A 27,496-nucleotide genomic window follows, 5' to 3' on the forward strand; every position below is an offset into this window, starting at 1 on the left:
TCAGGTGTAGGTCATGTGATGGTGTGTCAATATTGCAGACAGAACACCACAAGCTTAGGACATGTCGGGTGGCGTGTCACAATGTGTGCACACAATGCAGGGGCATATGTCACATTGGTGACACCTGTGTGCTGCCCAGATCACTGCTCACTGTGTAAGTAGTAAGTAACGACAAGGAACCACGTACCACGGATGTTGTTCCAATGCATACTACATATGCATCCATTGTAGAACACCTCCACTGTTGTATGCATAGCTGACCGCACATATCACATTGACAGGTACTGTGGTGTCATGCCGGTGTATGATAACGGTTGTATCTACTGCACACGGGTGGCATGTGTGTGTCTGGTGGTGCGACCTGTATAACGTGACTGGAACAAAACCCAGGTGTGCATGTTATACCTGGCCACATGGCAAATAACTCTACACTGTAACATGCCTGATACTGACAACAGTCTCACCTGCGACGGACCCCTGTCTGTGCGACACGCCGGAGGTACCTGTATAGGGGCGACACAACAGTATAAACATTAGCCATGACTGTAGGACTGCCACAGTTCGCACTGTGCATGTGACATCATGTACCTGTGTGATAGCATATTGTATGCACACGTCTGCATACACAGCATAGCATACTGTAGTATGCGGCTTGTGTGCCCATATACCTGGCATGTGTTACTTTACATGATGTACAGTGACACCTGCAACTACAGTGGATATCATACTCATATGCAAGACTGACTTACCAGGCAACTCCAGGCTCATTGGTTGGGAGAGACCCACCTCCACGATGGCGGCTAGTGTTTCAGCATGCTGTTCCCTGGGTGTCCCCAGACTGGCCAGGAGCTCCTCTGTGTGTGTGAGTGGGGGCTGGGTTGGTGGCCCACCACCTGTTCCACCTTGTTCTCTGGCGATTGCAGTGGCACGCTGTTTCGCATGCCGTATGAGGTCCGTGCAGTGTCGGCGTACCTGCTGGTAGGTGCGGTTGTTGCCACCGACGTCATTCACCCTCCTGCGCATATCCTGCCACAGGTCATCCCGCTGCTGCGCTTGCTGTGGTACATGGCTGAACAGCACGTCATAGTTGTCATGGAGCAATGGTATGATTACTTCATCCTCCTGGCGGCTGAAGGCTGGGAGTCGTGAACGTGGCATTATCTGTAAGACATAATGATGGTGACAGGTCACATTCACACTGATGTAGTGGCATACCGCTGAACATACATTGCTATGACATGTATGACATCTGCACAGTAATCTCTGAGACGCATCATGACACTGACACTGCTGACGTGTTGCTGTCACACCTGTCACACCGTTATGCAGTGGATAGCATATCTCTGTGCAACTCATCACACTGTACATACTCCATGTAGGTGGTAACCTGCTGTGGACATGTGTACCTGCCTGCACCTGTGTTCTTACCAATCTGCACTTGGCCCGATGTGTCCACAGTTCTACTGTTCACCTGGATGCTGTGTATATGTCACATGGCATCACAGACGCAGCCGTTATGGACATCAGCAGTGGCACTGCACACATACACATGGACACCTGTACATGCATGTGTTTTGCCATATACATCTACTCGGCACTGTACGCGTGTTGAACATCCTGCCACGGCTTGCCTGTATTGCACATGTGATACACATGGGACAATGTCTAATCATATGACATGTGCAGGGATGGTCAAACATAGCATGTGCGCGCACACGTTGTACATGCTGTCACACAGCACTTGTGACACCACAAGGTGCATCAGTGCCACATTACTGATCCGGTCAGTTGAAAGTGCATGTGCCATGTGGCCATCGCACCATGTATGACTGTGATGGCACGTGCAGCCTTGATGGACAGGGTTGCATGGTATGGCAGGGTATATCACATAAATGGCACAGGGATGTGTCCAGCCTGTGGAATACCAGTATTGGGAGGGTGGCTGTCCATTCCATGTCATTTATATGGGTATATGGACATGTCGCATGTCCATCATCATGGTGTGGACAATGTCCTTCTGCAAGGTAGGCAGCATGCTGCATGGTGGGGGTGTGTATGGTGCATGCTGGTATCGCACACCCATGCATAAACATTACCCCTGACAGGTGCTATGTGCTGTAATATTGTTCAACACAGTGCTGTATATGCCTGCATGGTGATATCCCGTGCACATGGATGGTACCCTGACCGGACATGGGTACCTCATATGTCTACATCCAGTGCCTGCTGTCACCACCATGTCGGCGGGTGCACCGCACAGCACCATCCCTTCCACAGTGACCATGGTGTTGAGCACAGCCGAGGTATTCATTTATGGGGACGGGGATGTTCACATAGCGGTGGCAATGCTGGTATCATCCATCAGACCATACACTTATGACACACACAGCCCATTCAGTATGTTGTTCGCAACACTGACACAGCTATACTGCTAGGCCAGGTCCATTCCCAGCCGTACATACAGAAGCATAACATGTCTCTCTGTGGCATGGGCTACAATAACGGTGGGGTTCAACACATACCGTGTTCGACTGTAGCTGGCGCTGATGTTCTGTGCACATGTCAACACATTAAACCTGTTCTACTGTAGCCAGCGGTGATGTGCTGTGCACATGTCAATGCTGCACATTGTGTTGATGTCTGTCTGTCAACAGGTCACTGGTGGAACACGCAAGGGTATTTGTAATCAAATATACATGCCGCCCTGTACAGCTGTACTGCTAACATCTCAGGTGCTAATGTGTCATGGACATGCACACCTTACCCGGAAAGGTGTAAGTGCATTGCCACCCGTACTCATCACCTCTTGTGGGTTGCTATTATCCAACACCCTATTTGTATTGTATTGTCAAGCTATGCACCTGTGCAGGACATGTGAGCATGTCATGCGCTACTGCGTACCTTTGCATCCATTGCACAACATGTCACACAGGTACACTGGCAGTCATACACTTCACAGCTTGCTGACGGTATGACAGGTGTTGTACACACTTAACACATATCCTGTGGGACATGGCCGTATGTACAGGCATATCCAACCGTCGCGCACCAGTGCTACCCCTATATGACGGATATGTCGTACATGTGGCAATACAGCAACTGTCACATGTACTCGTGCAATACCCCCTACCACCATACAGCGGTACTGCCTGTGGCAGATGTGCTTCTGCATCCATGCTGTGCCCATAGCTGTCAGTTGTACATCATTACGTGCAACGAACCTCATTTGGTGTTCTAACGGGTGCATGTTCATCACAGCACCACATTGGAAGGGTCAGTCACACAGTCATTGTTGTACACGGTTTACATGCCAGCCATGGCTTACTAGATGGGAATCATTGTAATTCATTGGGATATCATATTTATACATTGGAGCAGCATATTCCAGCCATCATATACCCTTCCTAGATGACACTGTTAGGCAGCCAGTAGTAGGTGTTCTACGATCTGCACATTAGTCACACAGTACGAGGGCTACTGTTACCCATTCTGGGGACAGGCTGCTGACAGCTGTGGATGGGGGTGATGCTGTTGACAACCATGACTGCACCTGACTGGATGGGTAACAGTCACAACACACACCGACCATCACGTAGTAACACATCATCTACAACAATGGACATTCCTGCAAGAACAATGTATGCAATATGTCTGTATGACCACTGTAGGCGCCACTGGTGGCCCCCAGCATGGCAGCCAACATCAGTGTATATCCCGCAGACTCATGGGTTACACCATTCACAACACACCAGTCACGGATGACGCTGTTGTGAATCACACTGCAGTTCCACACATCATGTTACACAAGGCATCATGCACTGAGATGTTGCGGACGGGTGAACACCTCTGACACTCAACATACGCACACATGTCACATCACCTGGTACAATATATCTCTCATACATCATGTTATTGTGACTGCCCTGTGATGGCAATACACAGACTACGTGTACCGGGACATGCAATGGCTCACCGGTGTTATAGCCCTCTGGGTGTGTGTCTAGCCATGGTGTACAGTCGGCAGTTGTCTGGACACGGGGACACTGTACATTGACCTACTGTGTCACTGCAACAGTTGCCTTTGCTCCTCCTGTTATTGTACAGGCATGTGGTATCTGACCGCTATGACAGTCCAGGTCAAACACAATGCTGTGGCACTCATGACCTGCAGCCATCGGCCTGGGGTGTAGAGCACACATGTACATCATCACATGCTATACTGCCTCTCTGGCAGTTTCACATAACTGTCACCGGCAGGGCTGTAACTGGCAGGCACGGCATGGGGTCATGTGGAACAATGCTTGCATCCTCCACTGTGATGCACACAAGCGGGGCACACACACTATTGCACCACTCACATATCTCTGCGGTGACTGGGACCTGCCTCCATGCTCTGCGCAGCACACCTGCGATTACGGATTGTACATGGACCGTACCTTCCAGGCCCATACCTGGACCGGAACACACACAGATGAGAGGTTCACACATCACACAGTGGTTTGCACACATCCTGGATAGTTGCTTAACACAATGCATCATAGGTGCTCCATGTGCAGATAACCATGTTTGTGACTGCTATACACATTGTAACACGTGACAGAGTCGACAGTGTACACCACAGGTTACATACTGTCTGTGTTGTTATAGTGTACATTGGGCCTCAGACAGCTACCACTGCTGTGTGCTGACAGTAACTCACACTTCCCTGGGATAGACACCCATGTACCTACACATGCTTGAGTCATGCACTCCGCTCAGCTGGGTGAAACAATACACAGCACATACCATACCTACACTACCCTTAGCATGAACACTACCTCCATGTGACTGGTGTGACACAACTGGGTTATCCCCTCTTTGGTGGATTCAACACATATGCTACACGGCCTTGCTAGCCACACCCTGGAAACACGCCCATCACAGCATGCACGGAACATGTGTACTACAACAACTACTACGGACGTCTGCTGACAGCAGTTGTTAACATCATGACACCCAAGCAGATGGACACTGCACATACATATGCTGATACATACCACAGTGCGCTGCAGTAGCATGTACACAATTGCAGGAATCATGCTACTCCACACAGAGACATGGCGGTACTGACCAGTTCACAGACGCCACTGTGGTGGTCATGTTCCATGCACATATGTACAACCACATGTACATCACTGTGCAACAGCCTGTACATGCACATGTGTGGGGTGCATCACTTTTCAGCCATGGTGGGTCCCCGAGGTCCATCATCACATACTCCAAGGCTAGCTACCTAAACATGACTGCCGCACATTGTGGTGTGGGGCCTCAGGCATTGTGGTGGTATGTCAGTATTCTTTGGCAACATCCACATCTGATGTCACATACAAAAGTCACCCAAGCATTGCAGACAGAGCTAATGTTGGCAACGTGCCAGGCAATGGCATACTTACCATCAATACACCCTCTCACTCACTACAGGGTCGCAATCCGTACATGGACATCATAATGTCCCTGTGGTCACATACACAGTACTGATATGCACACAATATGTCCTGAGACACTGGCCCAATGTCACCTTCCAATGTCCCTGGCTGTAATGTCCCACCAACCTGTTTGGAATATGTCTCCACACCAGGCCACTATATTCACTGCTAGCCTTTTGTCGGACATTGTGGACCCTGACCGCCACACAGCGGCATTTATCGCACTACACACGGGTGGCACTGCATTGCACAAGTGGGACTATAGTCATACACCCATAACTGGGCCATTCTGCATGGCAATGGGGCATATCCTCAGGAACGTGAGTCCCACACACATTGATGGCCTCCAGGCCTTTCCTAGCACCCGTGTTGGGCTTGTGTATGCCACAGCTAGGCACATACACATGCTGGCCACCTGTCATACAGTTGCATGGGCAGTTAAGGATGGTACAGAGGCCGACACATCATACGTTGTCCTCACATTGCCTTTCAGCAACATTCCACATTCTGGTATTGACAACATACACATCCACCTGCACATCATACCCTGTGTCTCCGGATGTTATGCTATGTGGCTCATGGACTGTACACACAGTGGTGCCAGCATACCATAGTACCTACTACATGTCAGGTACATATTGCATTACACAGTCCTCAGTCATACGGCCACTCATGTTCACTATATGCTTACATATGGAACATGCTGTCACAGAGTTCTGTCCATGCCTAGATTTCCCACACCTACATACCAAGCGCCATTATTGCTCCACCAGCTCATACCGATACCAACCATACGGGTGTCAGTGTGGCGGATACTTCATATGCGTATCATGGCATCAGGATGCATGACACATGGTGCATGCACATCACCTTTGCATAACTACATTCACCCACTGACTATCACATGGATAGTGGTCCCGTACATACATATCACATTGTACATGGTTGCAGTACACACATATGCCACACACAGTCCTGTGGTTACCGTATTCCACTGTGGCATGGATATACTTCTGCAAGGCCACACCTATCTGTACTGTGTGTGATGCTGGTATATAGGTAGCCATTGTACCTGTGAACTACACACATCTACACACAGACAAGGGTACAATAACACATTTATGGTGTACCTTCAACAACAGCTACAGCTTTACATGGCACAACAGTAACAGTAACATGCCAAAATGTTTACTGGGCTCAGACAGTTTACATATGCGGCTGACATACGGACAACACATCTGTACACATCTGCATACCACATACTCAGGGGTGTCTTCTGCTCTGACACGGCCCATGTCCTCCACATTAGTGATGCATATTTATTTTATTTTTATTTTACATTTGTTGACCGGGCTAGTCTAGCTGGATAGATGTCCATTTTCAGTAGAGGCCCGGGGAGGAAAAGCTCCACACACAAAGGAAAAAAAGCCCAATACAACGATGTAAACATCTTTGTAACAAATGACTACGATAAAAGAATGTCCAAAAAGGACAGGTTACATAAAGACTACAGTAGGCAGAGAAATATACCAATATATATATATATATATATATATATATATATATATATATATAACTATACTCCTCATACATGCCATCTGCTGTGGGCAGTGTGAACGGAATGCTCCTGGATATGTGCACACACGCCACACTGCATGAGCTGGGCTTCTGTGTTACTTCCACGAACACAACACACACCATGCTGTGGAACTTAGGTCCTGTGTACATCCCGCAGGGACACATGGTAGCATTGTTCATGTGATACCTCCCTTGCTGTTTGAGTGACACGTTGTCCTGGTACCACCACAGCAGCGGTACTGTGTAGTGGTGCAGTTGACACCTGCCTCTGCTGTTCACAGGACACTACCATGGAGAGGTGACACTACTGTGTACACTGCCCATGTGCTGACACGTGGACCTGCCAGACTGCATTGTTGCCCACTGTGCACCTGTGCAGCTACTACATGTCCTTTGGGCATGGTTACTTGGTGTCCCTTCCATTTAGACTAGCTATCATGCTACTACTCTGTCCCATACCTACAGGCCATATGTATCCTGTTATTGTACATTCAATAGGCGATACCTGTGTTATGTATGATATGCCTGTGATACTGTGTATGATATCTGTCATACCTACCTAGACAACTTTACATTACACATATTTCACATACTATCCCCTAATGCAGGGCATACTTGCACGTCGGCCACACCTTACATATGACATCAACGGTATATGCTCATACACATGCGTGCTGTGACAGTATACATACATGTACTATCCCCTGCTATGGCGCTTCCTTGTTGGACATCCACTGCCAACAACAGCGTGTGGTATGGCATTGTTCTCTTTAATGCCCTCCTGTGGCATCCCTTGTGGTGTCTCCGCTGTGTACATGCTGTCCCACTGCTGTACACACGGTGTCTACAAGCGTTGGTATGCTCAGCAGGATATCACTACATAACTACCTTTCACCACTTTCTGCATTACGGACAAGTGTAATTAATTACAACCACCATTCACATACGGTACAGCTTATTAATACAGACCATGCATTACACAACCTTACATATCTTGTGTCCTACATACCTTGTTGGTGTGTCGTTCCGTGTATCGTTTTTCCATTTCCTTTCGTTTTCGGTAGTACAATGCTGTTTCGGTATTAGCATACGGTTTGAATATCCTGAGAGTCCTCCTTATATACGTCGATACCTGCAACATGTGGATTCATCCCACCAATTGCTGTTCCTCAGTGAGTAATTACGTGCATATCACCTGTGCATCTACTCCATTCGGAAATTACGCGTCGATACAGGGGTATAATTGGAATCTCCACCTGGGCGTTGGCTATTTGCCCTACCTTCGTGGAGATGGTCTGTATTGTGTTATGTTATGTGTAACTGCAACTGCTTTGCATAGCGAAATGTATATTTTGAAGTCATGTCACCCGTGGATTGTGTGTGACAGGTGTAGTATTTGGTTCGACATGTGGGTGTACCTGTCCTGCCGACGACTGATAACGGGGTATTGCATTCAGAACTGTAACATGGCTCTTGTATTCCTTTATACAACGCATGCAAGTATGCATCCGCCTTTAATTGCGTCTCCCACGCGATATGTTGTGGTTGTGCAGATGTCATTGACTGACTGTATGTTTGTGCTGCTATTACAGTTTGTATTCCTTTAATATCTATGGTGGGGGATATCGGTGGTTGTACGTGACGGATACGGGTTGTAGGCCTTGCATCTCTACATGGACAGTATAGATGTCTGTGTGCTCCATCCCTACTTGGAGAGGTAACAGTTAATAGTCTTTTGTTATGGGAGTGTGGGTTGGGCTGTTGTTAATTGGTTCCGATATCGTCTGCACGTGGCCTTGCTGCATGTATACCCCCGTAACTTCTGTGGTATATCAGCAGCTATGTGTACGTGAGTAATTACATGCATATCACCTGTGAATCTACTCCATTCGGTAATTACGCGTCGATACTGGGGTATAATTGGATTCTCCGCCTGGGCGTTGGATATTTGCCCTACCTTCGTGGAGATGGTCTGTATTGTCTTATGTTATGTGTAACTGCATCTGCTATGCATAAGGACAAGTATATTCTGCATTCAAGTCACCCGTGGATTGTGTGTGACAGGTGTAGTAATTGGTTCGACATGTGGGTGTACCTGTCCTGCCGACGAATGATAACGGAGTATTGCATTCCAAACTGTAACATGTCATATCATCATACTATTACACGCGCATGTACTGTTACAGTACTGTGTTCTGGCGGTCTTTCAGCCTCGCGGTTATGCATATCGGTATGTTACACGTTCCATGGTTGGCGGTATCCTCTTATTTTGAACCTCCCGGATGTTCAGATTGTCATTGCACTATGTATACTATGTACAGATATCGCGGGATACCTCTCAGTCACCTTATATCCCTCTAATTCCCTGTCTTATCTGTATTATATATATGTATATGTGTACATATTTATCTATATATATATATCATATACATATATATATATATATATATATATATATATACATATATATATATATATATATATGTATACATCTTGCGGCGACCGTGGCAGGCACACAGCAACGCCATATCCTGTAGGACTCACGTACTGTTCAGGTGTTGGCGTCACATGTTCCACTGGCTGTTGGGTTTACAGTGTTTGGGGGCTGCCTATGTTGGAGTCACACATAAGGCCACCCATACATTACACTTTACAGGTAGTCATGTTTGTGTGCCGTCCATTTCACTGTGTGTGCAGGTGGGGAGGTGTCAGTCCATGGGGCCTACGCTGTCAGAGTATGTGCTATACGTTCCCTCTTTACCAAGGCGTAGGCATATTGGGTACGCCTCCGTCTGCCTACTGGGGCTGGCACAGTGTGTTACTGGTCCAGAACCCTCTGTGCCTGGACTGGCCTTGGCAATTGTGGTGGGCTTTGTGGCCCTTCACCATTATGTCCCTGCAGCAGCTGCTTCCGCAGGATCATATTATGTAGCATGGCACATACTATGAATATGTGGGCACATGTGCCTGGAGAGTACTGCAAGGCTCCACCACATGTATCCAAGCACCGGAACCGTGATTTCAGCATCCCGAACACACGCTCTATGATTATTCTAGTTTGTGCGTGTGCCTCATTATGGCGTTCTTGCATGTGTGTGTGTGCATTTCTGATGGGAGTCATCATCCACGGCTCCAGTGCATAGCCAGCATCCCCCACGAGATGGCCTTGTGGGATGTCCCCCCTGACAAATACCTGGTACAGCTGTGAGGCATGCCAGATATGGGAGTCGTGGTAACTTCCAGGGCTGCCAGCACACACATCCATGATAATGCCCTGGGCATTGCACACGACCTGGCAATTGATGGAGTGGAATCCCTTATGGTTTATGTAGCGTCTACCCTGCTCGCCAGGTGGTGACTTGATTTGTATGTGCGTACAGTCTATCGCACCCAGTACCTCTGGGTATTGTGCCACACGGTGGAAGTGGCGCATATTGCTAGCCAACTCCTCCTGAGATCTGGGGAAGTATATATGCTCATTGGCATGTGGTAACATGGCATCCAGGAACTGGTGTAGTACCCTGGATGCTGATGCCTGTGAGATGCCCATTATATCTCCAGTTGGCCTTTGAAAGGTACCTGTGGCCAGTATTCACAAGCTTACACATACCTTTGTGTCCACTGGGATGGGTTCCCCTCTGTTGTTTCTTGTTCTCAGGCGTGGCCGGCACAGCTCCACTATTTGCCGTAACATGTCCCTGTCCACCCTGTAACGCTCCACTATCTCCTGGTCATGTAGCCCCTGGTAGGTTACCCTTGGTCTGAACACTCTCCTCCTCCTCCGAGGCCTGCGGTGGCTGTCGGCATCCTCCTCCACAACACCGTCTGTCTCTAACACATGCTGATGGATCACAGCTATGGCAGCGCCCAACATGTACATCTTAAAAGTTCCCCGTGTGTTTACACCTATGGTGCGGCGTTTGGGAATACACGGCTGTGTGTTGTGTGCATTCACACTTTATACTATTGTGCTGTGCACACCGATGATGTCATAGGGTGTGTTTGTACGGCCGTATCTAAGGGTTATCTTCCGTGTTTTACTGATGGAACTACAACGGTGTTGCATTTGGTGTTGCATTACTCTTGCCTGCCATGGATTACCTTTCGATCTTCCCTTAATATTTCTGCACGTTGCACCTACCATTTTCTGGCATGCATCCTGCAGAGCACTGTCATTTCTACTTTCATGGACATGGCATATCATGCATTTTGTGTGCTACTGCCGTTGTGCTGCCTGTCCGCTTTGCTCTGCTGTGTCAGGTCTTCTATCTTTGCAGTCTGCTACCTCCCCTACTTTCTTTGCATTCATATGCCTCCCCTATCCCGTTTTGCAGGTTTCTGCATGCAGAGTTGTCAGCTGCCGCCGATTGGCCTTCGTGGGTTGATTAGTGTTGATTGCTCATTAGTACTCCAATTACACTTCTTCCGCATTTCCTTATATTGTTCACATCACCTTCCTGTTTCCGATATTGTTTGCGGGGCGTGCGTCACATGACTAGGTTCTGGGAACGTTGACATCCTCGTACACATGCACTTTTGTGTGCAGCTAAACTATTACCCCACACCCCGGCCCTGCAGCTTTGATTTGCGATGTACAGCCCAGGTTTGCTGTGCTCCAATGTGCTTACTGCTACGGTGGCACACCCATCTGCAGATGTCATGTATTCCCTCTGAGCCACTCCTCGGTGTATTACCGCTGCGCCGTTTGGTACAACCTTACTCCGGCAGGGAATTTGCGATTCAGTATTATCTGCCTCATTTGCATGGCATTGACTACTAATTCATAGTTACCACGCCGAAGACTGCCGCTAGTCCTTGGCAACCCTTGCACCGTGGTTGTGGCGTTCCATGCATACCATGGTGTATTATGCTGTGGACCTGATGTCTATTACGATGCTGTTTTATAACATTGTTATATTATTTCATTATGTTGCACCTTCTGCACACATGTCCTGCGGTTCTGATGTGAGTTACTGTGGACATGCCATTTAAGTTGTTATTCACGTGTTGTGCATGTTTTCTTTTGCCATTCTCTGTGTATTTCGCCATTGGCATATGGTAACAGTGTGATACCTGGGTCTGACACTCTTCCGTTACTCCGATGTTATGTTTGGGAAAATGTAAACCGTTTTTTTTTGGTTTACATTGCCGTGGGCTTATGCTACGCCTGCACCACTTCGTGAATCGCTATATGCCTTCATTTGCATGGTGACACACCGCACATGGGGTGTTTAGCATACCTACGCCGGGGGCTGCGCAGATCCGGCGCACGCCGGTAGTGCATGTGGAATTGGATCATACCTGAATCGCTCAGTGGCCATATTTGGCATTGTAGCGCCTACGCTATGCATGCGCCTGGCGCAAGGTTCATGAATCCCGGGGTCTATCTCTCGTCAAGAGGTAACTGAGAGATTCCCAATTACAACTATAGTGGTGATGAAGCTATTTAAGTTGAATTTTTTTCTGTTTCTGATTAAGCGGAAGGTGGGTTGGATGACTTGAGTCCAAGTCCTAAGAAGGAAGGAAGGAAGGTTGGCTGATGGTCACTTAGACTGACTGGCAGACAACCTGAATGAGATGCCTGAGAGGGGTTGCTAACTAAAATCCAGTCAAGAATTGACTGTCTTTTGGAAGATTTATCAGTCCTTGTAGGGGAGGTGATGAGTTGAGTAAACCCACAGAGGTTTATGTGGGAAGATGGATTTTCTGAGGAGTAATTAAACCAATCTATATTGAAGTCTCCCATCAGAATTGTTTCTTGTGGGAGAGAATTGGATATCCAGAGTAGTATGGTGGGATATAACCAATAACATTAATGTGCTTTTTGGGGTTAATTTTTAATTTGGCAAAGATAAGTTCAGTGTTGTGAAATTAAAGAATGTTTATGTCTTTGTGGTCTAGAATTAGGTGATTTTTAAATCATATAGCTACTCCTCCACCCTTTCTAGATTTCCTGTCTTTTCATATAATATTGAAATCTGGGGCTGGTATTTCATTTTTGTTAATAGTGCATGGAATGTTGTTAACTTCTATATGGAATAACAACTGTGTGTGAGAAGCTTCCATTGGGCAACACAGTACTGCAAACAATCTTTGATTGTAAGGGCCTGCGTTTTATACAACTGACAATTGTGACATTCTCGTCTACTACTTTTTTTCAGCTCGGGTACTAATGATTTTGATGTTAGTACTTCTCTGTGGAGAAAACAATAAGTACAAATAATTCTAGGATTCTATTTTGAACCAGTGTAACAAATCCTTTTACACTTCATGACACTGAGTGGGCATACAGATCCAGGACAAGTTATGTCAACTGGTAGTCCCTCCACCAATAGGGGCCTATTGTCCATAAGCACAACCAAGATGGCAGCGTCATGTTTTGTACCCGTGTGTATTTGGGGTAGTTGAAGCATCTGTGCCACAGTACCTCACCTTCGTGATAATTCTTGTATTTACATAATTCAGAATAAAATGGAAAGAAAGTGGCTTTTGGTAGGTTGTGGATAGACATTTTCGATGGAAGCAACAGCAGGTAAGTGAAGTAATCCTTAAGTTTTAAAAGGCTAACCACATTTTTAAAAAATCTTGTGTCGACTTTTTAAGGCACACCAGTGTGCCATGGCGCATTGGTTGAAAATCCTTGCGTATAGAGGCTTACTGACATAGTCGGTCTTAGGCATAGGCCAACTAGGCGGCCGCCTAGGGTGCCGCTTAAGTAGGGGCACTTTTCCAGTATTTATTTTGTGTAGGTAGACAAGGATGGGGGCACTGGGTGGTGTGGTGGGGGGGTTGCCCTTTTGCCTAAGGCCGCTACTGCTTACTGACTGTAACTTAAGTAACTTATACACAAACTAACAACTGCGATCACGCATGCTCACTTTCTGGCTGCTTCTACAAAATGGCACTAGAGATTGCAAGTGTCTATAATTTCTATGGGCACGTAGAGCCTCACATGCTTCTTAAAGATATAGCACACACGTTACAGTCTGATCTACAAGCCACATGTTACACTCTGATCTACAGGCTCGTTGCAGTGAATTATTGCCACTAAATGCCAATTAAGAGTGACCATGGCCATCTAAAAAAACTCATTTTTTTAGGGGGGTAGCAGTACAAGACCTTAAGAGTACAAACTGAAAACAGCTGTCTATGCCCTTACTTCATACCCTTCGGAAAATCCTCCCCCCCCCCCCACCCACCCACCCATATACAATCAATGTTCTAAGTTTGTAAGAGCAGGACTTAAAAATTGGCCCTGTCTTTGGGCCTTTGTCCCCTCCATTATTTATGGCTTTGTCAAGATTTCTTGGTCTAATAGGTTGGGAAGTATTATTTGTACAGCTAAACCAGCTTGAATATTTAAACAATGTTGTGGATAACTACGCAAGATATCAGACTTGGAGAACAGTATGAGCTGAGTACTGAGTGGGAATTAACCGTCTGGAGGAAGACGCGTAGCTATACAATTGAACACAGTCCAAGTACCCCCACGGTGCCAAACTAAATAAACGTTATGCCTTAAAAATACTACACAAGCAACGAAAAATAAACACTGATGATACATGTGGCTACGCTCTGCGTATTTAAGCTCCACCTTGAATGCTTGTTTACGGTCGGTCGCAAATGATACACGTGGATAAAATCAAAGTTTAACTATTGCATGGCTTGAATTTAAAGTAAGTTTTTAAAGTGTTTATTAAATGCATTGTGATGTCTGTAGCGTGGTTGCATTAACTAATGAAGCTGGGTAATGGGTTTTGGAATGGAAAGCGTTGCCGCGAATGCGCTACTATATCGGCTGCCAATGTGGATGTTTTATTACATGCAAATTTAAATATACACCCGTAGTATATGAGAGAAATGCTCAAAAACGTTATCCTCCCCGCCTCCCGTTTTTTTTTTTTTTTTTGCATAGTGCTGACCGCAGCGTACAGCTTTCTACTTACCGCTGAAAAATCGGGGAGATAAAGGCCCAGTAAAGCTGGGATAGCAAAATGTTTTCCATGAACGTGCATTTTTTTTCCCTGATCAATAAGCAGTATGAAACTCATTACTCACCGACTGCAGTGTACATTCTGCAAAATCGGGCATTTCGGAAGTATGCCGGAGATGTGTACATTCTAGCATCCCAGCAGAATTTGTTAGCACTGCGTAAAGAAAGCCCTTTTATTTATTTTCAACGGTATGTGTTTAAAATTGCTACTGTGATTGGTAGGGCTTAGGGTACACGTGTGTACATTCTTCCATGAGTTCTATGCGTCGCGCAGTGGACCCGCAGCTCATGGTCTCTCATTATTTTGCTTGGTGAGTGCTGATATATCGATTCGAGTGTGCATGTAGAACACTGGACCTCGTGCAACTGTGGATTTTGAATACCAAGCGAGATGGTTGCGTGGCATATGATATTCTCCGTTAGCTCCAGTTTCTGTACTGCTGTTTCAGCTACGCCTCTGACTTCATAGCAAAGGAGGTGGCTACTTTAGTATTGCCTGTGTAATTATTTTAACTACAGAATGTGACATTGCTTTAGTAGTTCTTTTACAGAGAGAGGCTACATCCACACCTTAAAACTCCCATCCCCAAAACAAAAGCATAACTTACTTTAAGAACACCCCACCATATTCCACACTTGTGGGTGTATCGACAGATGCCTGACACTGGCTGGTAGACTTAACGTTAAAATTCAGCACCTTATGAATAAGGTATGCAGAGTCATTCTTTTATAACTGTTAGTAATGTGCGCTTCCAGCAAGGGACAGGAGTCCCCATGTAATACACAAGGGACTTGTGCAGGAATTTGGAAATTCCTGCACTACCACTTTCCCTCAGCAAACATAAAAGCAAATTCAGCGGCTGGCTCATAACAGCTTGACATTTATATGCCCATGATATGCCAGATCTATGTGGTATAAGCAGGGCAGTGTGCACTACATACGTGATGAACACTGGTACAAGTTACTTTATAAGAACTGCAAATGTGAGACCTGCACTCTTAATTGTATTACACCCAAGGTCCTTTTATTCTGCAACATGATTGCACTGTCAGGAAAAATGGAGAGTAGTTTGGTTACACTTGTATTTAACATTTTGTACGGGACATAAAGCAAAGCAAAACTGTACATTAATTTATTTATTTATTTATTTCAGTTTGATTACCGGGGAAGTCCACTGGGCCAAGAAGTACCCATTTTCAGTGGAGGCCCGGGGAGAAAAGCTCCAAAAACAGTACAATCAAGGTTACATACAGTAATGGATGATAATACAATGTCACAAACAGGAATATGTGAGATGCAGTAGTAGGCAATACAGTAAGGATTACATAAAATACAATCATAAAAGTACAATGCCCAAGATGCAGAGTCTGCAAAGAAAAAAAAGTTTTTTTTTTTTGCTACATATGAACAGTATTTACATACTTTAGTCAACTGAAAGTCAGCTATAACCATATAGGGGGAACATAGAATGAAATTAAGAGAGTATATAGTAGATTGGTGCTTGAGAATAGAGGTCAAGGTGGAGAAAGTTTCTAGAATTTATACTGGGTGAAAGCAAGGACATTTCCATTTGGAGGATAAGTGTAAGAAAAGATGGGTCTTGAAAGAGTTAGAGTTAGGGATGGTCCTAAGAGAAGGTGGGAGGGAGTTCCATTTTCTACCAAGAGAGAAGGAGAGTAGGAGCTGGTCAGCGGGATGCTTGTGAATGGAGATTAGGTTTTGGTGTTCAGATCTCAGAGATCGGTTAGGAATGTAAGGGGGAAGGATGTTAGATAAGGCAGGGCATTTTTCTGGATAAAATATTAATTTGTGAGCGGTAGTTAGTTGGAGATAGTCAAGGTAGTTAGGGAGTTCTAACCAGTTTAGAGATTGTAGGGCATGGCAGTGGTGAGTACAGGTTTTGGATTTGGTGGCAAATTTAGAGATCTTATTATGAGCAAGCTTCGAGTTTTGAGGTGTTGGAAGCAGAAAGATTAGTTAGAAGTGGGGCACCATAAAGGAGAGAAGGGAGGAGGTAGGTGATGGCTAAGGTATGCCTAGAGGAGTTAGAAAGAAATTGATTATTCCTGTAGAGCATACCCAATTTTTGGTGGGTTTTCTTTGTTTTGTTGAATGTGGAGATCAAATTTGAGCTGTTCATCAATGGTGATGCCAAGGAGTTTTGCGTAAGGGACCACTTCTATAGGAGTGTTGGTTAGGCTTTGGACATTGAACGAGTTTTTGTTAAAGGAAGATGCCTTGGTAGGAAGGAAAATTTAGTATTTTAGATTTATTGGAGTTAAGGGAGAGATGGTTTTGGTGCATCCACTTTTCAGTAGAGGAGACATAGTGGTTAAAGTATGTAGCAGCATTGCAAATCTGGGCAGTGTTGTACTAAGCAATTGAAGCAGAGAGAGAGAGAGATTGGGTACAGTACACAAACTCAACTGAGCTGTCTTGCCTGTCTTCTGTGACAGGTGAGTCTGCCGTGTGGAATCTCAATCAGGTTCTGAAAGATGCAGTACAAAAAACAAAACTATGGTCGCAGCAGCTGTGAAGTATGGTATGCAATAAGGCCTAACAGTTGGCAGGGACCATACTTGCTCTAGAACTTGAATCAGGTCTTTCATTCTCTAATCTGTTCTCTGTGGTGGAGAAGGTCAGTGTGGCACCTCTTCAAGTTGTTGTACCAATGCTGTCACTGCTCACTAAAGCAGGTGATGTCTGTGGTATCACTCATCACCCTGGCAAGGGAGTGCCAGGCATTCACCTTGTACTGGGAGCCTTCATAAGAGTCTCCCATCAAGTTCTCCTTGTGGTATTGATACAGCAGGTCTTTTGTTTCCTTCCTTCACAATGTGGGAGCCATTTCAACTTCATTCCTTCCAGAAGCCATACCCACTTGCCATGTTGATACCAGGAGGGAAATGGTAGCTGAGTTGCATCAATTATTGCAAAAACAGTGTGACATGTATCAGCTTGGAAGCATGTGGCAGCCCAGTGTCAATGTGTCGTGAGGTGACAGGATGTGTGGAGAGTTGAAAGATTTGCATTTACTTGTATAAATTCACATTATATTTTATCAATATTAGTATTTTATGTGTCCCTGATTCTGTTGAGATATCTCCTTATTCACTGAGGGATATCTTCTGCTGCAGGAGTTCATCTGACACAGAAGGGGGTAGTTTGTAGGAAGGACACTTGCTAAACTTGTCAGGCAGTGAATTTGTTCTGTGAGATGCACATCCCTGTTGGCTGTGGGCTCTTAGGTCCATATACATTGGTTATAGGCCGCATGTAGCAGCACAGTCCGTCTACAAGCTGTCCCAAATGGATGGCTGTGGAGACCTGGTGTGTGTGTGAAAATATAGTATAGCAGATATGCCTCTTTTTACAAGACACAACTGCAGCATGGCTCAGATATGCCTCTTTTTACAAGACACAACTGCAGCATGGCTGCTTTACAGTTTGAATTGATGTGTGGCATACACAAGGGCAGTGCCTGGGCATTGTGTTACCTTGTAATGGTACTTCAACGGCACCATAACGGAAACAGCGGCTGGAAAAGTTCATCCTCAGAGACGTGTACTACTGTGGGGTGTGTATGCATATGGTAGATGTGTTCTCAACACAGGCAAGGCTGATAATGCCTTCAGGAGCATGTCTGCAGGACCTCTTGGTTTCAGCAGGTTTATTACAGGGTCACCAACATAATGCTCAAGTGAAAGCCTAAGCTTTTGCACTAAAGATGATGAGCACAGGTGAAGGTCCAGTGTCACAACCATACTCCCTGATACAGCTGAGTTCCTGACATTTTTGTCTGAGGACAGTGAAAGGACACTTTCAGCTTGTGGAGACTTGTATGTAGGAGCCGGACTGATCTGTTGGGGATGCATCAGTTTGATTTTTATCATAAGCCGATAGAAGTCCCTGGCCACACAGCGCTGTGAGTTTGCTGATAATAAATGTCCCATCTCCTCCAAGCACATCTGTGATGCAAGAACCATAATATACAACATTATGTATGTATGTTTTCAGTCAGTGTATGATATTCCCTGCAGTGCTGTTGCTACATCAGAGTGCAGCATTATGGTGTGGTAATGTACATTTGTTAATATGGCTGTTGTTTTGCTTTCGTGGGTGCAACAATTGTAGAGTCAGCCATAAAGAAATGGGTTTGCCTGGTATCAGTACAGCACTGATTCTGGACAACAATGGTGGCTTATGTATGACACAGTTGGATAACACAGTGCTATTTGTCAATAACAGGTGTGGCATAGGGCACCCTGCTGTCCTCATCCATTGAAATAGCTGTGTGTTGACGCTAGAACCCGCCCCTGCATTTCACTGGATATAGGTACAAGCCATCCCTTGCATCACAATGAATGGTGCAAGATCATTGCCTGTAGCCTTTGAATTCCACCACTGTCAACCAGATGTGAAGGATCAGGCTGACTTGCCACCAGTACGTGATAGCCTGTTTGGCACTGATGGGTTTCAGATTCAGATTCAAACCCATCAGTGCACCACGTCGGTGTGTGAGGAGCAGATGCTCTGGTTTTTGGATCTGCTGCACTGTGCTGAATAAGAGTTTGTTGGTTATCAGAGGGATGGTCCCTTAAGTCGCACCACTGTTATTTAGCAGGTTAAATTAAAGTAAAATGTGTGTGTATACATATATAAATATACATAAATTGTATATATATATATATATATATATACACACACACACACAAAAGATTCAATAACAGATGTAGCATATGCAACCTGACATAAAAACATAGTGATTATGTAGTGCTGGGTGTGTGAACCACAGTTTTTTTTTTTTTTTTCAGTACACTTACCATTGTAACTTCCTATTAGTTTCTTACTCACATACACATATGATTCGAAGAGAGGCAGTAGAATTTTTCAGTTCTATACAGCATTCTTCCTGTAAGGGTAGTACTGCCATCACTGAAGAATTATTGGTTACTATGCAATTCTTGACTGGCAGCTGTTGTTGTGTGTCTCAGCTTTTCCCGGTTAGGGGTCGCCGCAGCGGAACTCCGGTCCGCTAATGATTGGCAGTTGATTTTTATGTGCTGAGTTGCCGGCCCTAATGCACAACCTTCAACAAAGGTATGCCCAAACGCTACCGCAGCACCACCACTGCTATGAAGTATGAAAACTAATATCTCATTAATAATGTGTTAAAGCAGTCTGGCTTCTGGAGGCTAATGTCAGAGTTTGCCAACCTACAATGCAGAAACATAATGTAGGCATAAATAATGTCAACCACAGGATTTTCAAAACTAATAAGTAAATGTTTAAAGTTTTACTTAGCAATAAAGAAGCCAAGATAGTGCTGATACATATTAAATATGCAGGAGTATATAATCTCCAAGGAGTGAACTATAATCAGTTGTACAGACAGAGTTATTTGAAGACAAAATGTAGCCTTATAGCAGTGGTGCACAATGTCTGGCCCGGGGACCAAATCTGGCCCTCCACACAACGCCATCCGGCCTTCAGATTATAACCAAAAAAGTGAAAAAATACTATGCCTTACTCCAGTCATGAAAACTTTTCAGCATGTGCGTACTTGCCCTTTACCTCTAATTTTAGCTGTGGAAGTAACTGTTCTTTTTTGTTTATAACTTAGTCTGTAAACAGTAGAAACTTTCTGCATAAGTTTGTAATCAGTCAGAGTAAAGTTGAATGCAAAGTTGGAAAATGAGCAATTTCATGACTGCTGTCTTAGGTAAAAATGCCAGTCACCTGTACCCAGGGTTGCCAGATGTCCCTATTTGAGCGGGACTGTCCCTGGATCAGCAGCCCGATCTTGAGTCCCACACTGCCAGTTAAAAATCCCGGTGAAACAGCCTCCGCTTTGTTTTTTTTATTGGCCTGTATACGGGTCAAGCTACTTCTGTTTAATGGGCCAATCAAAAATCGCCAAACATGGAGCGACTTGTGTTTGTTTGTTTATTTTTTTTAAAAGGTCTTTTAATGCAGAACATCGCAGTTCTGCATTAAAGACCTTTTTTGGTCTTCACTTAGTGTGAAAGGCCTTTTTTTTGTCCTGTCAGAAATGTGGCAACCCTGCCTGTACCTGTTGTTAACTCGTAATGACTCGCTATGTTTTGAGGTGGCCTGCAGATGCGTTAAGAATTTGTGTAGTGGCCCTATTCACAAAAAGGTTGTGCACCACTGCTTTATAGCTAAGCTAGGTAAATCTGAATCTAGCTCAAAAAGTATTGAATCCTTGTTTTCTAAATGCCAAAAATAAGTAGGGCAGAATTACAGATAGTAAACCTCCATAGATGTTGTCAGCAAGATCTCCAAGAAGACCTGACTGACCTTCATACTGGTTTAAGTTATAAGTGTGTATTTTTTAGCTTGCTGCTTTTCCTTTCAGAAAAACATCTGGAATCCTATTTTTTTTCCTGCATTGACTGTCGCATGCAGTGGAGCAGTTTCTCACGAACCAGCTCTGATCACATTAGTCTTTTGCCTTATAGCTGAAACAGTAGAAACTAAAAAAAAAGTTCGGATTTCCCATTCTGTTTTTATCTTGCTCTTGGGCACAGAGGTTCTTTGAAGAGTCTGACACGGGTAAAGCAAGAAGTTGCATTTCCACTCTGAATGCATGCGTTTTTTCTCATTCTTTTCTCTTTTTTTATTTTACAAAATTTGGAAGGTCATTGGCTCTGATGCCACTTAAATACACACATTATGGATTAAATTGAGTTACAGCTTCATGTGTGTATTAGCTATCTGAAAAAAGAAAAACAAACATTTTAAATATTTTCTACTCTTGTCACTACTGTGTCTATAACAGATTGAGAGGTTATCCATTTTCCGTAAAGGAATGTCATTGAGCAGTTATCCATTTTCTGTAAAGGAATGTCATTGAGCAGCATTCTGTTGGCAGGCAGATGGGAGTTGTCATGTATCATGTCCTTTTACTTACAGAATTCATGTCCAACATTTTGTACATGAATAGTTTATCAGCTTTACAGCTGCATTATATACTTGCATTTTACGGAGTGCCACAATTGCACTCCAAATTCAGAAAAAAGATAAACCTGTAACATATTTCTGTAACATGAAAAACAACTGTAACAGCACTGTGTGTGTAAAATATTTTAACACACTCCATAAGCACTGTCACAATCTGGTGTCGGGAAGGGATGTTCCTTCACTCTCAAACTGTCCTTGAATATCTTTTCATTATCTGTCTGGAGATGCAGAGTTGTCAATTTGTCTGTCTTTTCCCGGTTAGGGGGTCGCTACAGTGGAACTCCGGTCCGCTAATGATTGGCAGTAGATTTTTATGGTGTCGAGTTGCCAGCCCAACCTTCAGCGAAGGCACAACCATTCACGCATGTCTTTCAGAGGCCACTCGACCGTGGGGAGGACATGCACATTTCACACAGAAGGCACTCCAGCCAAGAATCGTGCAGGAGAACCTCTTGCTGTGAGGCAAAAACGCTACTGCTGTACCACCGTGGCTTCTATGCATAGAGTTGTCAGTAACTTAAATTAGGGCAGTATTTAAAAACTGTCCTTTACCTTTTCCTGCAATTGTATGTCTGTGTGTTAGCATTTGAGGGCTTTACTAGCTTTCAAAGACAGTAAAGCACTTGGCGTAGGTAAAATTCCATGTTTCAAAGCTAGTAAAACACTTTGGCTTTTTTGTAACAAGTAATACATGGCATTCACTGATCATAACCAGTTGTGTTTTTGACGTGTATGCCAAGATTCAACTCGTGAGCTTTGATTTTTGAGGTGAATTTCTTCGCATCCATGCCTTGAATACAAAATGTAGTAGAATTATGATCAGATGATCGGGTCATCAGTCGTAACTTGCTTATAGATACAAATGCCAAGAAATTCACATTGAGAGCGAAGCTTGAGAGGACAATCTTGGTATGCATGTGAAGTACAAAATTTCAAGCTATGATTGATCTGATCATAATTCTTTGTCATACTTTGAGATTTGTTTGTGTCATGTACCACTAGGTACTGAAAAATAAAATAAAAAAAAAAAAAAATAGAAAATGTGCTGTCTTTGAATGCCAATACTACAGTTGGGTGCCACTTTGTGTTCACAAATTCTTTGTGTAAAGGATGCAGTTTGTTCCCAAACACACATTTGGTGATTGTAATTTAGACAGCAGACATAAACCGAATGGAAATGAACATATTTCATGTTCTGCAGTTATTTACTCTGAAATATGAGTTAAATAACACCCTGGTTCAGTGCTAGTGCAGCACCAGATGCAATGCTAACAGCATAGGGATGCTTAAGTGCTTTTTAATGCATTGTCAATGTCTGGTCTTGTGATTTAGCAATGCTAAAGCAGGATGTCATTTAAATATTTGAGCATAATAACAGTGCAGTACGGCATGGTTACAGTTGAAGACTTGATTCTAGCTCTCTGGTGTCAGGAGAATGTGTTCTTGTATAGTTCATTTAGTTATGTTCAAAAATGGTTTGAGTATTAGCCATCTGATAGTTGTGGCATGGAAAGATGCATGTGAAACCAGTTTAGAAAAATGGATACACATTACGTCCTTGTATGTGTTCATCAGTGTCATAACCACCTCAATTTTTAATTTATCAAAACAAATCTGTATGTTCAAGTAAGGAGTCATTTTCTGGCTTGTCTATCTTTATTTTGGAAAAAATATATTAAAATATAAAAGTGCATCAGTCTTAAATCTCATCACTTGCTATTCTGCAAAAATAGGACCATCTTTTCAAATGTCAGATGTAAAATAGTCTGTGCATCTTGATATCTGAAAAAAATACGTCTTTAAATGTCAAATCATATAAAATAATCTTGCTCTCAGAATCGTGTCATTTGTATTTGTACAATGGGATGCATAGAAGTCATAAAGTGGAATGGGTACCATATGAAAAATCTAATTGCTGCACCAGCAAATATGCAAGTCCTAATTCTGTGTGATAGTCTTTCTTTTTATCCCTTAGTTTGCTTAACTGTAACAGTAGCATTCATGATGCTAAGCAAAAGCAATATTTGAACATCTGAAGTAGGCTGTAAAATTGTCTTCCTAATGTTAAATAAAACACTGGCAGACAGTCATTTTTTAATAGACCCAGATTCAGTTTCTGTGCTTCAGAAAAAAGAATGACTAAATGTCATGTCCCTTATTAAAAATTCCACATGCCAGCATCCAAAATTTCTTTTCTATCCTAAGTATAGCCACTCACTTGTTATCGGATATATTAATTTACAGTTCACTTTTATTTATTTATTTTTTTATTTAACAGTTGTTAACGGGGAAAGTCCGACTTGGAACGAAGCCGAGAATTGAACAAGGGTACCTTTTGCTGTGAGGTGACAATGCTGCTGCTGCACCACTGCACTGTCCAGTTACGCCGTACTTTAAGTAGTTCAAGTCTATTTCTGTCAAAGCGCACGTTTTAAACAAATCATAACTCCAAAAATCCTAGCAGAAGTTCAGAAAAACTTTTTGTTTTCTTTTTAGACCAAGTTATTGTTAAACATGTTTAATTTCATGAAAAACATGTAAATGTGTATGGAAGGAGCTAGACTTTAATCTAATCTATACCAAAGTAATAACAGATGAGGTATATGGATGTTGGATCTTTTAGTAATACACTAATTTTCATTTACAGCCATATATCCCTCTTTTCTGTTCCTCTAACTAGTAAAAAAGGGTTTCTGGTTCGATTCTCAACCTAGGGTGCCTTCTGTGTGGAGACTGCATGTCCTCCCTGCGTTTGTGTAGGTTTATTCCGGGTGCTCCGGTTTCTTCCCATGTTACAAAGATATGCTTCTGGAGTATTTCTCCCTGGGCCTCCTGAAAATTGGCTTCATCCCAAGTCCGACTTTCCTGGTAAACAAATGTTAATAAATACATGTCCTTTAAGAGGATTTGAAAGACCATTGTAGCACATTAGTGGACCCAGTTATAGAAACTCATAATGCCAGAGTGTAAATTTGTGCTACAAAATAAAGTCCTTTGTTGTCTCTCTCAAATTTCAAAAAATGCGTTTTATTGTGCGAATATACATGTATAGTACACAATGAATTAATTACCTGGGCATACTGGTTGCCACTTTTTGCAAAAATAAATTCTGTACAATTGTCCATAGGACTTTTTTAGTGCCGAAATTTAGCAGTCACTGAAATCCCTCTCTCATGAAAAAACATTTAAATTCTGTTTCTCTTAATACAACCATTGAAGTCCCTTCTCATACCAGATTATTAGGGGTGATTAGTGGACAATAATCTTAAATTCGACCTACATATATGCAAACACCAAAAACTAGGGATACTTTTACAGAGGCAAAAACTTTCTCACCAGCTCAACTAAAACTACACTTGCCACTACTTTTCTCTGATCCTCACTACTTTGTGGCACTGACATCCTTACTAACCTCCAGGCATCACAAAAATCAAAACTTAAACAACAATGTAAAGTGGTTAAATTTGCAGCAAATACCCCTTTCAGAACCCACCACAGTATAGCACTACAAAACTAAACTTGTCAGAACTACCCCATCAAATAAAATGTACACAGCCTTTTTCTACTTAAAATTATTCGGTATCCATCTGCTTGTCTAGCACTAAATACCAGTGACCAGAAACTTCTCTTTGTCCTCAGTCCTATGAAATCTACTATGCATGGCCTGTATTCCTATCGTGTTGCTAAGGCCTGATACTCAACTGTAGCCATCAGGTCAGTAACCTCCCTTCAGTCCTTAAACATTCTGAAAGACTTCCTAGCCAAAATGTCCCTGTTTTGCTCAACCCCAAGATAAAACGTATCACTAAATATGACCAAGAAGCTATTCCTACCTTATACTTACTGTTCCTGCTCCGCTCACTTCCTTACTTCATTCTACTTCTCTCCCCTGGCACTGTGTTTCAAAATGCAAAATGTGCCATAACCCTGGTTTTTTTTTTTTTTTTTTTTTTGTCTCCCTTCATGTTATAATTCCTGTTTGAATTGTTTTCTAAATCTTAAATCCTTGCCATACAAGTTGCATCTATTCTTGACAAATATTTTCACTTTGCACAGCATGTGCACAGACAGACTGTACAACTGTATATTTGTGTAATGACAGATTTATTGAAACCAGCCGATCAAGCACTACTGTGAGATTATAACAGATCTAATACTGTTAGACACACTGCACATACTCTGCTCACTGATAACCATCACCTCAAAAGTCTTAAACTTTGTCCTTGATGCAAACGGCCATTTCTGCTTTGTCCTTGATGCAAACAGCTTTTTCTGCTGTGTTGGCCATGCTCATCCAGAGAGACAGCTTTCAGCATGCCAAAATGCCTTTCATTGCTAGGATGGTTGTAACTTTCTTGTTGTGTTAGCCATTTCTCTTTAGCTCTAATATATGTGTATATTCAACTGATATCTCAACAAGCCTCTATTGTTTTTTTAATAGAATTTTATTGAAATCAATGCTGAAATGAACAATTATAAAAATAATTGAATACATTTTAAGTATAATAAATAAACAAGCCTGTATTGTTAATGCCATTTGTTATAAAACATTCAGCAGTATTAATATATTTTTTGCTCCACACAAGCACATTCTGTTAAGCAAATGCATCACATGCTGTTCTAAAAATGTATCCTACTGTTTAGCTTAACAGAATGTGCTTGAGTAACACAAATGGTACGATATATTTTTATAATAGCATGTGATGCATTTGCTTCGTTTTAGAAAGTGTCATGCAAACACATTCTGATTTCTTCCTGCATTTGCAGACTCTGTATTTTTTTTATACTATTTCTGCAAATATCACACACTGTGTGAGACAGTAGCTTTACCAATAAATGCGGATAATATGAGAAAAGCAGTTTTACAAAATCGCATACATGCCATTTATGAGGGAAAAACAGATTTACTTTATATAATTCTATCAATCCCCCGTTTTATTTTGAAAACCAAGTTTTTAATTAAAATTGAAATTAAACTTTGAATCATACAGAAAAATTGGGTCTCCTTTGGTTGTAAGTTTTTTTTTTTTTCCCACCTACTTTAGTTAAAATAATTATGTTATCTGGTATCTATTCTAATACAAAGTTCAACACACGTGTACATTTATTATGTAATAATTGTTTTACAAATCACTCCAGTCACTGCTTCATGTCTTTCTAGCCTTTTCAGATATTAGTTGTATTTTACTTAAATGTTGCTTTATGGATTCTGTCTTGTCTGGAACATAAGTATAGCCTCTTTATTGATCAGAGCAGAAAGACCCTTCTGCTTCTGCTGAATTTATGTCTAGACTGTAGTTGTATGATCTAATGAGCCAATACTGTTTCCTAATTCTGTCTTTCTCCTGACATTTCTTGTTTTACCTCTAGGTAATTCTTTAGTTAATGTCATTGATGGTGTTGCACATCTTACATAACAGGTTCCTTCCCATTCCACAGGGAGCCATTTATATATGCGTTTGTGTTTGCAAATGT

General features: G+C 43.1%; 1 protein-coding gene across 2 annotated transcripts in view; it reads left to right on the forward strand.

The window, feature by feature from the left end:
• Positions 1-14,332: 14,332 nt before the first annotated feature.
• The window catches only part of THAP1 (THAP domain containing 1), a 505,801-nt gene continuing 492,637 nt past the window's right edge, over positions 14,333-27,496 (forward strand). The window contains exon 1 of one of the 2 annotated variants that reach the window (XM_044064295.1): positions 14,333-14,719. Coding sequence is in view for 1 of the 2 variants with exons in the window: in XM_044064294.1 (XP_043920229.1) it covers positions 15,289-15,347 (59 nt within the window). In the remaining variant the exon portion in view is untranslated. Of the gene's footprint in view, positions 14,720-15,266; positions 15,348-27,496 lie in introns of those variants that run through there. The other variant, XM_044064294.1, reaches the window with a different exon arrangement.

This window comes from Protopterus annectens, chromosome 2.part2 (assembly GCF_019279795.1).
Source record: "Protopterus annectens isolate FY-2018-M chromosome 2.part2, PAN1.0, whole genome shotgun sequence".
Taxonomy (NCBI): Eukaryota; Metazoa; Chordata; order Ceratodontiformes; family Protopteridae; genus Protopterus; species Protopterus annectens.